The following is a 15,326-nucleotide window of genomic DNA, read 5'->3' on the forward strand; positions in this document are numbered from 1 at the left end:
CCCACGGCTTTAATCTCTTTCTCTCGACATCAAAACAACCAAATGAAGGCACGAAAGCCCTAACCAGACCTGACAATCGAGCATTTCTTGCAGAATAGCAAAGTTTTCTCTCTTACAGACTAGCCGTCGCCACCGCCACAGCTAGGCAACATGAGAATTCGTGCTCCCGGAGCTCGAACCCCGGACCTGCTGGACAAGCAGCATCAACTGCCCTTGGTCAGAATAAGAAATATAGCTGAGAAATTATCAGTCGATTCTTCAGCCGTAGAACGAGAAAAGAGAGTTCATCGAAGCGGCTAATGATTTGCTCCTTCGAATCCTCACTTCCGGCTTTTTAAATAAAAAGATGCGACTGTATTTCGGCTTTCTCCGTATCTGCGCGCTCCTTTACCGTACCAAATAAAATCTCCAGAATGTTTGTCAGGCTAGTGGGACGAAGGACAAACAGCGGTGTATTCCGGCAGTTTTCAAGAGGAAGCCCAAGAACTACTCATCGTATCCCCATAGCGCTCAAAGGCAACTCCCCTTCCACTTTCTTGATTTCCCCAAATCAGTTATCAAGAATTAGTTTGTAACTAATTCATAACTTATTTTACGTTGAGTTACGTGAGGGATATGACATACATATATATATATATATATATTCATATTCTTAATGATTTCTATTTTTAATTTTTTTTTAACAAAATTTGAACTTAAAATATAAAAGAAATTAAATTTTAATTTAAAATATGGAAAAAACCACACAAATCAAACTTACATAAATATAAATTAAATTAGTTAATGGTGAATATTTAATTTAATAAATTTGTTTAATTTAATTATTTTTTCTTTTAAGTTAGAGGAGTATGGTTTTCTTTTAATGTCGAAGGGAAAAAACGATATCTCTGAAGAGAAATCATATTACTCTATTCTTGGATATCTTTTGCCATACTTTATACTTTATTTCCTTTTGAAGAGAAATCATATTACTCTATTCTTGGATATCTTTTGCCATACTTTATACTTTATTTCCTTTTAAATAGTTTTAATGGTCAATCTCTCCTATAAAATTTGAACTTCATTAAATTTGAACTTAAAATATGAAAAACCATCCATAGTAAATTTGATTATTTTTCTTTTAAGTTAGGTGGAATTTCAATTTTATTATAATGCTGAAATGATCCATATGAGTAAAATTATTAGTAAAATTATGTTACTAGGTTGAAACTTTTACCATAATTTATTTTTTTAAAGTAGTTTCGCGCTTCAGTCTTTTTCATAAAATTTGAACTTAAAATATAAAAGAAACTAAATTTCAACCGAAAATACGAAAAACCCTACCCAGATAGAATATATAAATATAAACTAAATTAACTATCTAAATAATTAGATTTCAACTTACTAGCATTTGCACCAGATGTTGCAAAGAAAACGCCGTAAGGCATAAAGTGCGGAAATCCATTATCCATGTAGTGTGTGCATTATTCAACAAGGTGGATCTCTTTAAATTTGTTGCAAACATTTATGTTATTGCATTGCTAATTTATTTAGAATCTACTACTACCTCCTCTTCTTGGAATATTAAATTTCTTATCACCCCATGATGACAATTCCTCTAATTATTGGAATCACAATTTTTTCCACTTTAGTGGGTTTACCGTCAACCTAAAGAAACATGAATTTGAGTCACTCAACTAAAAAGAAATTGCTAAATTGCTATTTATCATGTTTTGAGTAAAAACAATTAATAACTCATATTTACAACCCTTGAAATATTTACAACCTTTTAAGTCTTGTATTTGTAACTCATATTTATAACCCTTTAAAATGAAACTAACTATCTATATTTTTATTAATAATAAAAAGAATCTTCTTTATAAAACTGATACTCACATGCTACTCCTATTGAAAAGAATCAATACTCTTTGATAAGCAAGGAAAGCATTATACTCGACCTCAAGGAACTCAGTGGGCAAAATTATCAATAACTAGTTAATATTGATTTGCATCAATTTCTTTTGGTCCAACCAACAATTAAAATCCATCCCCTGCCACTACAACAATAATACACCATATATCACCTTCCCATTAAAACTGAGAATGAGCTGCAAGTAACTGTGAGAACGCGGATGCCTCATAAGCATGGAGTTAAGTTTGATCCCTGAGCTTTGCTACAATCCTCAACTGTAGAAATATTGAAATTTTTAAGAAGACTTTGGCCATTTCATAAGCTGCTGAGTTGACAGCAGAGTTTGTCTGTTGCTGAGTCCCAATCATAGAGATGTCTATATGAGTTATGTCAATGTCTAAGTAGAGCTGTTGAATATGGAATGTCGGTGTAAGTCCTCATCTATGTCCAACTTATGTCAAAGCAAGGATGCTACATAGGAACAAAGAATTGGTTAATTGGTTGTGTTAAGTTCATGTGCTGGCCTAGCAACCCTGGAACAGGGCAAACAGGTTCATGCTCAAATAATCAAAGTGGGATTGAGTCAGATGTTTTTGTGAGAAGTGCCATAGTTGATATGTATGCTAAATGTGGGAACCTAGATGGGAACCTAGATGATGCACGGCTATCATTTGATAAAATTTACAAACCTGACACGGTCTTATGGACCACAATTATATCAGCATATGCTCAGCATGGACATGGCAGGGAGGCATTACTACTCTTTGAAGAAATGCAACAAGCAGGCTTGACTCCAAATCACGTTACATTTCTTGGTGTTCTGGCTGCATGTAGTCATACAGGCCTAGTGGACAAAGGCTGGCACTATTTCTTATCCATGAGTCAGCATCATGGTATTAGACCAAGAGTGGAGCACTATGTCTGCATGGTAGATATTCTTGGTCGTTCAAGGCACTTGGATGAAGCAGAGGACCTTATCAACTCCATCCCTTATGAGCCTGATGCTATTCTGTGGAAGGCCTTGCTTGGTGCTTGCAGAGTCCATGGAAACCTTGATATAGGTAGACGTGCAACAGAACACCTTTTTGATTTGGAACCTCAAAATGCAGCTTCCTATGTCTTGCTGTCAAATATTTATGCTGCTGCAGGCAAGTGGGATGATGTTGCAAAGGTGAGAAGAATGATGAAAGATAGGGAGGTAAAGAAGAATCCTGGATGTAGTTGGATTGAAATCAAGAATGTGGTGCACAAATTTATTGTAGGAGATAGATCACACCCACAGTCAGAGAGAATTTATGCAATGCTGGATCACTTGTCTAAGCGGATGAAGGAGGCAGGATATATGCCTGACATGTTGTCCGCCCTGAAAGCAGGGAAAAGTCTAGCTAAGGTTCAGCTAATGCGACACCTTCTGAAGCAAAGAACGATCCATTACCCAGCTTCTGGAGTGAGGATACCAATCCTCGACCTCTCCCTTGGCTTACAGGAGCGGAAACCTTGCTCATTTCTTGTCTCTGCAATAATCCTCGTCTGGCGGGTAATTGACTCCACGAGGGTTCATCATCTCATCTTCCTCTTGCGATTGCTCTCTTGGTTGAAAGTGGTTCTTCTCCCCTTTTTGCTATGAGTTATCTAGGTCTTATGAGACCCGTCTTGTTTTCTTGTTCACAGGTGAGTGAATGGTTCTCAATCACAGTTCGAAGGTGGTTTGAAATTATCTTCCCCTAAATAACCAAGTGCTTCCTTTCTTTTTCCAGGTTGACAAATGTTCCACCAAGTCTGCGGCTTATTTATTTTTTTGTTATTAATGCATGGACCCTATTTAATTTCTACGGAAGAGTTTCTCGGAGGAGGGTTTCAGATTTAGCTATGGCTACTTCAACGACGTTTAGGTAGTTTTAACTGCTCTAATTTCTTCTTAATAGTCTAGTCAAGGAGAATGATTACTACAGTTTCCTAGCTTTTTTAGTTTAGACAATGCGATTGATATTTTCATATTGTTTTTCAATTTTCTGGATGTAATGGAACTTAGTTCTTCTTCTGCTTATACCCATACCATGACTATAAGGATTTATTTTAAATTCAGTGTGTAATGAATGACGATTTTTCTTGTTATGTTGTTATTCTATATTTTCAGAATGTCTTTCAATTTTATGTATGTAATGGAACTTAGTTCTCCTTCTACTTATATCCATACCGTGATTTCTGTGTGTAATGGAACTTAGTTCTCCTTATGCTTATACCCATACCGTGACCATAAGGATTTATTTTAAATTCAGTGTGTAGTGAATGACGATTTTCTTGCTATGTTGTTATTCTATGTTAGTTATCTTGACAACCACCATGGATTTGGTTCCCTTAAACTTGCTATTTACAAGAATATGGTTTGTGATCTTTCCCGGGTAAGCAAGGGTCTGGCCTGCCTGAACTCGGTTTAACCCACAGGTATAATGTTCTACACTTTTCTTAAATGCACAGTCAGGGATTACTCTTACCGATGGCTCTTGACGGTTATCAAGTGTGAAACTGTGCAATGCCCTGTTTGGAAACAACATGAACATGGAGTATGGGATGTTAGCCACCCCATCTCAAAGCAATTCAACAATTCAAATGTTGAAGTGTTTCATGTTGCCCATTTTCTCAGAGCATGCTTTCTTTGCAACCGACAATTGAACCATTGGAAGGACATCTACATGTATAGGTTTGTTATAATGATCACAACATGGTTTTTATGTTAGAATTTTCTTTAATCTTTGAAATTCACCTTGAATTGATTATAATTTCCAATTCTCAAGAGCTAATCTCATTCTCTGTTTGCTGATTAATGCAGAGGTGACAAAGCATTCTGCAACGTGGAATGTCATTACAAACTGATTTTGATGGGTGAACAAATGAAAAAATTAATTGCTTCTCCACCATATTCATGGAGTGATACTTGTTACGGTAGAAATATTTTCTTAAGATTAGAGGCATGAGAACTGTCCATCTGTTATATTCTATGTATTGTTTGCATCAGAGAAGCTGTTGAAAAATGCAAGGCCACAGATGATATAAAAATATATCTTTGTTTTGCTCGGAGGGAAAGGGAAGGAATGGGATGGTGTGCCCTTTTTTGAACCATATCAATTTGGAATGAGCTTTCTTGTGGTAAAAAATGCATGGCCACAGATGATATAAAAATATATCTTTGTTTTGCTCAAATGGAAAGGGAAGGGATGGGAAGAGGGATGGGATGGCGTGCCCTTTTCTGAACCATATCAATTTGGAATATCAATTTGGAATGAGCTCTCTTGTGGTAAAATTTGTTCTATTTTGAAATTTGATAAGAAAACTAGAACTATTGATGCTTGACATATTCTCTGAGTTTTGTTTAAGTGAATCTTATTGGTTTTAAATACAACCCCTGTTGTACTTGTTTCAATGTGATTCAGATCCAATTCACAGGAAAGATTAAAAAACACGAAGTGTGACTGCAATGCAAAATTTGCACATTATGTAATACTCCTAAAAATTCATCTGAACGATGTTTCATAAACTCATAAAATCGGTCTTAACTATGACTGATAACTGATAAGCCAGGCAGGATAAGTTATTTATTGGGGAAAGGTCATATGTTCGATCCCACAAATAAATAAAGAATGGCTCCTCTTAACACGATATAAATTGAGTACCTTGTTCAGTTTAGTGACACCCCTGCAATTAGAGAAGAGAAATGGATGAAAGGGAAAACAAAATTTGGAGATAAGCCCCCTATTTGGGAACAAGCAGCTGCAGTGTTGTTGAGTCTTTTTGGTTTCTGGATTGATCCTTTTCTGCTCCTTTTCTGCTGCATCACAGAAACAAGAACACCCACCTCGGAAGTTATATAGCTTTCTTCAACTTTCATAGTTTGTGCATGTCCATTGAAGTTGGTATTCTGCAGTGTTGTTGAGTCTTTTTGGTTTCTGGATTGATCCTTTTCTGCTCCTTTTCTGCTGCATCACAAAAACAAGAACACCCACCTCGGAAGTTATATAGCTTTCTTCAACTTTCATAGTTTGTGCATGTCCATTGAAGTTGGTATTAGAAGTGCCGACTTGGCTCCTGATTCCAAATTCAAAATAGAATAGATTGAGCTTTCATATAACACAGAAACGTAACCATGAATTTGTGCAAATTACACTTATTTATGAAGAAACCATGAAAACTTAGTATTTTCATTCAAAACAACATTAAAAAACTATATAAGTGTGAATGCAATTGTTGAATTTTGATTAATATCATGTGCTACTACTTTAAATGTTAATGAAATAACCTTTCCTATGTAGAAGGCAGAGTGATTACTATCTACTCTTAGGGCTACCGCTTGTTGACTACCTGGCCCTGCTGCATTTTCGAATGTTATATCCCGTGCTAAGAAGCCATCAGCATTTACAGCTGCAATTGTGAAAACAAATAAATTAGCAATCCTCAACATCTAAAACAAGATTTAGTGGGATCGAGGAATATGGATTGATTGAATTTTCCTTTGATAAGAGTTCAAAACCAAAGAACGATGGTAATTGTAAGTATTAAATTCCGTCTTTGTTTAGAAATAGCATACACATATTTATCTAGTTATCAGAATAAACAGAGGATCCGATTTTAGCATATGCCCATTGAAATTTCTCAAACTTACAAACCCCAATGCATGTTGAAAGACATTACACCTATCATATGAAAGGGTTCCAAATATCTTATTCTTAAAATGTAAAACGATAATTAATTTTTTTGCTGCTTTAATAGGATGAAAGAAGTGCAGAATCTGCAAAAATAAATGTTATTGCTCTCTTCTTCTCAGCAACCTACAATCTGAAGAAAAGCATTATTGCTTCCCTTGCAAATGACGGATTGCATTCCAAGCACTGCTGGATTTTGATTGTTTCCTTCTCCTCTCATTTGTATTTTGTTGATGCTTTCTAGATCAGCATTCCTTTGCAAGGGAAAGGGAATTAATCTGGGTTGAACTCAAGTAGAAAATTTCTCTCTCATTAATTGGATGGTCATTTTCACAATTGATTGTCTCCAAAGAAGTCTTGTCAGCCAAATCTCTACCTTTCCTCAGGCTTTTAAGTTTAACCAGCATGCAGGCCCTCAGTGTTGTGGTTTGGCATTTTTATCCAGTAGTTCTTAGCAACATGGCAGAAAGGGCACACTTTATGTCCATGCAGAAGGAATTGGAAGCAATGGTAGTGGATTCCTTGGCCACAGAATTGAACAAGCGTTTAAAGCCCTTTGGGTTCTGCAAGAAGACCCATAAAAATCTGCAAATGTATCAAAGAGAATTGCTTCCTAGATCATACTTGTACAATAAGTGATCATAGTAGAAGGTCATTTGATTGTGAAACCGTTGTGGGATTCAATCCAAGTGACCTGAATGTAGAAATTAACAAACTCTACAAGCTTATTTAAATGTGAATATTTTATCATTTTCCATTCAATGATAAATTTTTTCAGAATGTTTGGCTAGTTAACCCTCAATAGGAGTTTCTTCAATGGAATTCACATTAACAATTGAAAAGTCAAAGTTGTCATCTCTATCATGGCCCATGTATTTGGTTGTCTCCTTCCAAATTTCAGGAATTGCCTCCCTCACATTATGAATACTTTCTAGGGAATAATCAGCTTCCTCAGATTTTACAGAGCTGCCCACCTTCCCAAACAACATACCAAATTAAGTAAGAAACCAATAAATATCAAGCCACCAAGAATGATAATCTAGACTTTCAAGTAATCTTTTTACTTCTCTCAGATTCAAAAGAAATTTGACTACGAACAGGAGTTTTCGAGTCCAATGGTCAAAACTATTAAAACAATTTTCACAATTTACAACACAGAACTCTCTTTCCCCCACTATTTTTCTGTAACGAATAAATTCCATCTTAAACCTTTCCCACTATGTCACAAAGAATTATAAAGTTTCCTGCAATTTGATAAAATTATGACATGCACTAGTAATTTCTGAGGGTCATTTGAGGGCTTACCAGAACTGTATTAAGGCCTGTTGCTTTTGCTCCTGCTATGTTTCGGACATTGTCATCAAAGAAGAGCTGCAGAAGAGTTCGAAGAAGGATCACTGTAAAAATATGTAAACAAATTAAAGACAAACGCTGGAAACTTACTGTTCTTGGTGGATCTGCATTTGCAATTGTGAGTGCACGCTTCATGGCTTCAATTGAGGGCTTGATAAAAACAGGAGAAGTATTGGGTTTGCATTCATCAGTTTGTTGATTAAAAGGATAAGCCATATTAAGGCTCTCAAAACATATGACATCCTCAAAACAGTCTTCCAAGCCTAGTCTTTTTAGGACTTTACATGCATGAGTCTTATCTGAATTTGTAAATATCTGCACATAAGATATCTCCAAACAATAGTTATGGTTGCATTCATTTCATTTTATTCTTAGAGAAATAATGCCAACTATTGTATTTTTCATGATCTCTTTCAACTATCCACAGGGGAAGCAACCTTATAGAATTGTGTTTGTGCTTGTAAGGCTTTAAATTCTATTGAAGTTGACCTAAAAATTGAATTTATGCAACTCATTACCAAATACTTACCAATTTCCTTTGAGGCATGCTCATCAAAACGCTTCTCAGTGCAGGGTCTGGTTCAATGACTTCATATGGCAAGTTCCCATGCACAAATCTAGAAATTATGAAAATTACACATGTATAAGATTTTCCTTTTGATAAAATGCCAATAAAGCATATGCACCTAGCCAGATAAATTTCAATTATCTCAGGGGAGAAATAGAGGTGAATCTCCTCACTAAGCCATGATGCTTAGTGATACAATTTAAGCATGAATGTCATGGAAAATTAAATACAAAAGCTGAAAAGCTATTTCTATTTTTCTGAAATAGGTCTCTCACAGCACTCTATATTGATTTTCTTTTTTGCTCATTGTAGGAAAGGAAAAATGTGACAGAAACAATCATTCACAGCACAAACAAAATAGAATTGCACCTGTGATATTCATCTGCATCAACCTCATAACCCAGTTTCTGCAACTTTAAACAACAGTTATTAGTCACAGTCAAACAGCCTAAATCCTCCAAGCAATGATACCTCTGTTCTGCTCTATGAAGTTGTCACATGGTGATGCTTAAAGGGGAGTGAATAAGAATTGATTTTTTCTTGCAGATTGAATATGGAAGGCGGGAAATCTTACTCTCAGCCCAGCCAGAGTGCTCCCATTGGTTTTATAAAATTCTGTACGGAGGCTGGAAACAATTTCTCTGCTGAATCCGAAAACTTGTGCAAGAAACTCTGGAACAACATTAATCAAATCCATGAAACAACACCCAGGGAGAAAAAACTAATTGAATTCTAATAGAGGAAGGAAAAAATAATCTGTATGTAAAACTTAATACGGGACATAATTCACAGCACACCATCAATATTCTTGCGGCAGGCTGTGGCAATGCCTGTACTGGAAGGATACAGAGTATCATCCAAATCTGTGACAAAAATAAAACAGAGCGTCAAAATAACTTTGGAATTTCTGGCAAAATGTTCATGATAAATGCAATTAAAGATATGCGAAAAGTTCAAATTGAAACAGAATCCAGGATTTCTTCTGAATTCATGCCAAAAGTACCGAAGAGCAGACAATCGAATTGAGTTGTTGATTGTTCCATCATATTCATATCACAGAATTCGCAATTACAGAGGCAATGGATATTTGCACTGAGCCTACGAAAACCACATTGAATATGCAAAGAAGTTATATATATATAGAGAGAATTCAAGTTGCAGGCATGGTTGGTCGGAGGCTACGCGGTGAAGGAATCGACGTGGAATCCTGCAACTAGATTCATGTGAAATGAAGGTGTCACACTGAAATACAAACGCATTTACCATTTGGAGATTTTCAGTAGGATTGTGTACAGGGTTTTGTTCTTCAAGCAGCATTAGAAGCTTCTCTATTTCGTTCCTTTTAGCCACTGGAACGCCGAAAACACCCCTGTTCAGGCCTTGCATTGACATTCACAAAACCCAAACGGGCAATCAGCAATTTACTTTCAGAAAAGGCTTAAATCCTTCAGCTCCGAATTACTGTTATCATCCAAAATGCAATAAGGACCCCAAATTCAATAACAGAAAGCATAACATACCCATGTAAGAATAAGCTAACCTTGTAAGGAATTTTTTAGGGCTATTTTTAGTTGATCAGTGCTCCCAACCTCTGGAGTCTCCCTGGAAAGCTCTGTTCCTGCACTCGCATTCAGAGACCTGATCTGCTGCACATCGCATCTGATGGCGCCGCCTTTGATGGCATGATCCAGCAGCCTATGATCCAGTGGAATAATTACCCAGAGGAAAAATACGAAGACCGGCAAGAACAGGGAGCCTGAAACCAAATCCAGAGCGATGAAACCAAATCCAGAGCGAGGGCAAGCGTTTGATCTGAGGTACAAACCCTGCTGCCCGGATGAAACTATTCGATGAAACGCCCAAACCGTTTGGGCAACCCCGATCAACGGCTGAAATGGTTGCAATCGTCTAACATATAATCCTGTGGCTTAGAAGATGACAGGTAGGCAGAGAGGGAAGTTGATCTCAGAGGGAAACGCCTTACGGCGTAAAAATACGAAAAACCCAACCCAGATAGAATATGTAAATATAAACTAAATTAACTATCTAATTTATTTTTAGATATCAAACGCTAGTTATCTAATGTATTTTTATACATCAGAAGGGAGTGAAAAAGATGTGGTCACCAAGGCTATTACGCGGAAGGTCTGACGCGAAATCTTCCAACACAATTGCCATTGATGAGGGACCCTCCTCGCAATTATTAATGGCGAGAAGGGGAGCGCTTGAAACGTCCCATCGATGCGTCTTGACTAAAGAAACCCTTCCCGGTGCTTCCTTTATCTTGACTAAAGAACCGTAGCAAGGATTACATGGTTTTCAACCGCGGAGACGGTGGTATCACAGGTTGTAAGTAACTTGTACGTTGGGAATTCGCGTACAGAGGTGTTGACCAACCACAAAACAAGAATTCATATTTGATTTCAACGCTTCACTGCGATATAAACGCTCACAGTAGAGCGCCTATGACCCACAAAGCATCTAACAAACTCCCAGAGAGAAATTCAATTGAAATGTAACAACACAAAGGGCAAGACGCAAAAAGGAAAATTTATTTAATACTGCTTGGGGTCTTCGAAGGCAACAACAACCTTCACCACCATCAACAGTAGCGGCAGCATCGGTAGCCTGTGAACATGGCCTGCCTTGTACCACTGAATTCTCCCTCGCTCTTGGGCTCCTGCAGGTCCCCCTCCATACCAGATTCTGACATTGAAGTATGGGCAGGTCCCCATTGGAATCGTGGTTTCCAAACGCCCAAGACCACCGAAATCCAGGCCACTTTTGTGGGCCCTGTGCTGACTAACAGAAGCGAGAATCTGCTGTGGAGCGAAAGCGGGAAGAGCCCGGTCATGAGGGCGGTCTCTCTCTGTGTCAATGTTCCAGTGGAGAATGGTTCGACTGCCCGCAGGTGCCCTTCGCCTCCGCTGAAGAGGAAACGACCGCAGAGGCTGGATATTCCGCTCCAGTTGCCGGGCCTAAATACGCTGTTCTCGGCAGTAGATCAAGCAATGGAGGTCAATGTGGAGGGGCTTCATTATGCGGTTTCGAGCAAAAAGGGTCGGCGAGAATTCATGGAGGACACCCACAAGGCCATTGTCAATGTTCTTGGTGATTCCAAACAGGCCTTCTTTGGCGTCTTCGATGGTCATAGCGGTCGGAAAGCTGCAGCTTTCGCTGCCGAAAATATTGGGCAGAATATTTTCGATGCTATGGTGGGCATGAAAGATGAAACAGCGAACCTTCTCGAAGAAGCTGTTAGAGCAGGGTACCTAAAAACAGATGCAGAGTTTTTGAAGCAGGATGTCGGCAGCGGTACTGCCTGTGTAACTGCTCTGATTATAGATGGTAACTTAGTGGTTTCCAATGCTGGGGATTGCCGAGCAGTTATTAGCAGAAATGGAGCTTCTGAAGCCCTTACATGTGATCATCGAGCCGGAAGGGAGGACGAGCGACAACGGATAGAGAATTTGGGTGGAATTGTGGACCTCCACCACGGCGTTTGGCGAGTTCAGGGGTCTCTAGCTGTATCTAGGGCCATAGGCGACTCGCACATGAAACAATGGATAACGGCTGAACCAGAAACTAGAAAGATTGAAATAACATCTGATTGCGAGTTTTTAATTTTGGCATCAGATGGGTTGTGGAATATGGTGAGTAATCAAGAAGCATTGGATATTGCCAGGCCTTTCTGCGTTGAGAAACAGCCTAATTTGACACCATTAGGAGGGGGCCCTATAGCTGCTTGCAGAAAGCTTGTAGAAGTAGCGGTAACCAGGAAATCAGGAGATGATATTAGTGTGATGATAGTACAACTCAGACATTTTTGCAAAACATGGAATTAGTGAGGGATGACTGCCATCAAAACAAGCCTGATAACAACCATTTGACCCAATTTGAAAGTTGGATTTTAAAACGAGTCCACCCTATATTGTAGCGGGAAATCCTCCATTCTTTTATGTATAAATGCTTATATTCATTTTTATATAAATTAACAGGTACGATGATTCTTTTTCACCATTCTTTTTTCATTAATTTCATTTCATATGTACATTTAACCTCATATTTAGTTTGCCCTATAAACTTACACTTTGCCCTATATTACAGACTTTGATGGTTTAAAAATGAAGCAGAAGAACTTTTCGTTCGTTCGTAAAATGGAGGAACAGACACCATTGTTATAAATGTGGATCTGATACACATTTTAGGAGGGGTAATTGAACATATCCCGTATAAGGAAATGCAATGAAACAACCTTACACAATCAATCAATGAATGGCGGTATAGCCACATGCAGGAACAACAAAAGTGAAGGGAAATAATAGAGGGTAACTTATATTGTTTCCCAAACCTGCAATCTACATAATCACTAAACTCAGCACAATAACTTAGATTTTACGAGATTGTCAAACCATAGATTTTAATTTTATTTTTGGGTTGCGGAACCGCTTCGATTCCCTGGTTTCCACATGTTAAAGCGTCCTTCTGTATGCTAGTAAAAGGACACTCCAAGTTCCCAAATATCATCGTATATCCTAAATATCATGGCAGAGATGGAATTTGATGGGTAGATTGTTTGCTAAATGCTTTTTAAATTTGTTTTAATTTTTTTTAAGAACTTTATATTTTTTTTAGAAATTGTGAAAATAAGTTAAAAGAATGTAAAAACCATTAAAATTAAAAAAAAAATATTTTGAAATTGCAACCTTGGTCAAAAGAATTGAACGTGTTTCTCTCAACATGTCAAATAGATTAAATTTTAAAAAACTTCAAAATCTTTTTTATAAATTAACAAAAAGTCAAAAATTTAAAAACCATCCAAATTTTAAAGATGAATCTATTTTAAAATTCCAACCCTGGTGAAAAGGATTGAACCGTGCTTCTCTTAGCAATGAGGTCGGTCAGACTGTATTGTATATTAGCTAATTCTCTTGTACAGTGTTACCACAAATATGTACAATATATATTATTGTAAAGTCTATAGATTCAAACTAATAAATGTTTGACAGTTCTTTCTAGGGATTAAGGAGTCGTCCACTACACTTGCTGCAAGATACATGTGGCCGGTAACTATACTTGCAAGACGGGTCAATCTCTCATATAATATTGCATACGGCTCGCACAGAGAATCCGAAATTCCTCCACCACCACCACCCCCAACCCTAGTGTCATGCCCCTACACCTGCGGTAGTCTTCCAACCGCTTGTAGCAAGGTGCGGCACCATCGAACGCTTTCTTTTCACCAATACTAACATTCGTGGACTACGCCTACTTTCACATTAACATTACTTAGCTTGTGTTTCGCAACCAACTAAACTTGCAGTTATCCTTTATACGTAATGAAGCCCATACTCATTCATTATCATCATGCAATTATACCAAGAACAACAACAATTGCAACAAGTATAAAGGGGAGGGGCAACTCCCCGTAATGTGAGTCTGCCCGACAATTTTATTAAGAATATCAGTTTTACAACATATAAGTGTGCCTTGCCAAACCAAGTCTACACTTAGCCAAATATTACAAAGAGAGGCAACCCTGCCTTTTACAATACATGTGCACCCTTGCACAAAGAGTAGTGCTCACCCGAGCCACTTAATCCTCTTCACCAAGTCCTGCACAAAACTGTACTTCAGAATCCACCCCGGGCACACTTGCCCAACCTTCGACCTGTTCACAAGACTATACCTAAGTATGCAATCCTCTTGGAGCAATGCGCATGAGATATGCGCAGCTCCCTCTTGACTTGCGCACTTCCTTCTTGTCTCTTGCGAAGATGAGAGTGAATGCGATGATTGTTAATGAGCTCTCATGCTCATACATTTATATGCGTTCTAGTGTGGGTTTACATGGGGTGTGCAGCCCCTTGTCCGACCCCCAAAACCACTAACATGCGCCCACAACGCACTTGTAACATGCTCTTTTACCGTCGGCCATGCCTCAATGCATGCCTTCTCCAAGTCGCAATATAAGACTCCCAACACTTAGCCGCATTTTCCAAGTGTCGCACAACGTTTCTGTTTTCGTCGCACCCGACTTGCACAAACGTCGCATTTCTTCCGCAGCATCGTCGCACGCCCGTGTCGCCGCGCCCGCCCATCGTGCAGCCCTCGCTCGCCCGTCGTGCAGCCCGCACCCACTTCGTGTGCCCGTGCCCACCCGTGCGCTCGCGCGCCCGCCCACGCGCCCGTCGACCGCCCGTGCGCCCATCGACTCGCCCAGCGCCCAACTGCGCCCGCACTAGGGTAGAACTCGAGGACCTTACATCCTCCTCCACCTGAAATCGTTGTCGTCCTCGACAACATACCATCCCGATAGCCATCCACCAAGATCATCATCATCCACGATGTTGACTTCTCCACACAAAGCAAACATCCTTGCAACATATGTAGAGCCTCATCTCCATCATGCCTCGACTTAGTGACCAACTGCCACCAAACTCACCATACCAAGGTATGCACCTCCACGGTATGCACTCCATCAGATGTCATCTCGATCCATGATTACTGACCTCCTGTCTTCATCATGTGTCCTCATGTGAACTGCTGCCATGATACTCCAACATAATGCCAACACATCTCTGTACACTTCGCGACCCCATGTCTGAACTAGTCGGGTGATCAGTCCAACTATCACGCTCAAACCATGAGAGTGAACATCCTCATGCCATCATCAGTTGTTCCTCAAACATCTGCCACATCCTCGACTCATCAAGAATCTATCTCCATAATCCATGCTCAGGTCCATGGAACTCCATCCATCTCATCTGCAACATGTTGTCCATGATGTTTGGTGTCAATGTGCTATATGAAATCA

The 15,326-nt window shown here is 38.8% G+C and overlaps 2 protein-coding genes and 1 pseudogene across 25 annotated transcripts; 2 read left to right on the top strand and 1 right to left on the bottom strand.

Annotated features, from left to right (window-relative positions):
• The first annotated feature begins 1,400 nt into the window (after positions 1-1,400).
• On the top strand, positions 1,401-5,092 carry LOC149203024 (pentatricopeptide repeat-containing protein At4g02750-like). Of its 5 annotated transcripts, XR_016253935.1 has the most exons (3): positions 1,401-3,428; positions 3,649-3,783; positions 4,722-5,092. XR_016253935.1 is itself a non-coding variant. In XM_089403308.1 (2 exons), exons 1-2 carry the CDS (start codon positions 2,346-2,348, stop codon positions 3,697-3,699), a joined length of 1,134 nt encoding a protein of 377 aa, XP_089259434.1. In that variant the 5' UTR covers positions 1,401-2,345; the 3' UTR covers positions 3,700-5,092. The 5 variants fall into 5 exon arrangements, 3 of the variants coding, with proteins under 3 accessions (XP_089259434.1, XP_089259432.1, XP_089259433.1); XM_089403308.1 differs by having other exon boundaries at positions 3,649-5,092; XR_016253934.1 differs by having other exon boundaries at positions 1,402-4,592.
• Positions 5,093-5,358: 266 nt separating this feature from the next.
• Positions 5,359-10,189, bottom strand: LOC149203025 (uncharacterized protein C24B11.05-like). Of its 20 annotated transcripts, none has more exons than XR_016253944.1 (11): positions 10,050-10,189; positions 9,773-9,878; positions 9,513-9,607; positions 9,307-9,372; positions 9,084-9,181; positions 8,879-8,922; positions 8,471-8,558; positions 8,032-8,256; positions 7,894-7,959; positions 6,248-6,307; positions 5,359-5,862 (listed from the first exon to the last, which is right to left on the bottom strand). XR_016253944.1 is itself a non-coding variant. In XM_089403314.1 (10 exons), the coding sequence occupies exons 3-10, from the start codon at positions 9,559-9,561 to the stop codon at positions 7,380-7,382; spliced, it is 813 nt and encodes a 270-aa protein (XP_089259440.1). In that variant the 5' UTR covers positions 9,562-9,607; positions 9,773-9,878; positions 10,050-10,189; the 3' UTR covers positions 6,249-7,379. The 20 variants fall into 20 exon arrangements, 10 of the variants coding, with proteins under 10 accessions (XP_089259440.1, XP_089259443.1, XP_089259439.1 ...); XR_016253945.1 differs by having other exon boundaries at positions 5,359-5,865; XR_016253942.1 differs by having other exon boundaries at positions 5,359-5,974.
• Positions 10,190-10,968: 779 nt separating this feature from the next.
• On the top strand, positions 10,969-12,527 carry LOC149203026 (putative protein phosphatase 2C 53 pseudogene; annotated as a pseudogene).
• Positions 12,528-15,326: the final 2,799 nt, after the last annotated feature.

The sequence above is a fragment of the Pinus tabuliformis genome, chromosome 2_1 (assembly GCF_031772625.1).
Source record: "Pinus tabuliformis cultivar Carrire ecotype Pingquan chromosome 2_1, CPIR1, whole genome shotgun sequence".
Classification (NCBI taxonomy): Eukaryota; Viridiplantae; Streptophyta; class Pinopsida; order Pinales; family Pinaceae; genus Pinus; species Pinus tabuliformis.

Excerpts from the sequence above, each read along its gene's own strand:
- LOC149203024 (XM_089403306.1), top strand. The coding sequence starts at position 2,346 with ATGTCAAAGCAAGGATGCTACATAGGAACAAAGAATTGGTTAATTGGT.
- LOC149203025 (XM_089403309.1), bottom strand. The coding sequence starts at position 9,561 with ATGAATATGATGGAACAATCAACAACTCAATTCGATTGTCTGCTCTTC. Across the intron at positions 9,373-9,512 it reads ATTCGATTGTCTGCTCTTCG|ATTTGGATGATACTCTGTAT; the intron begins GTACTTTTGGCA and ends TTTTTGTCACAG. Across the intron at positions 9,182-9,306 it reads CTGCCGCAAGAATATTGATG|AGTTTCTTGCACAAGTTTTC; the intron begins GTGTGCTGTGAA and ends ATGTTGTTCCAG.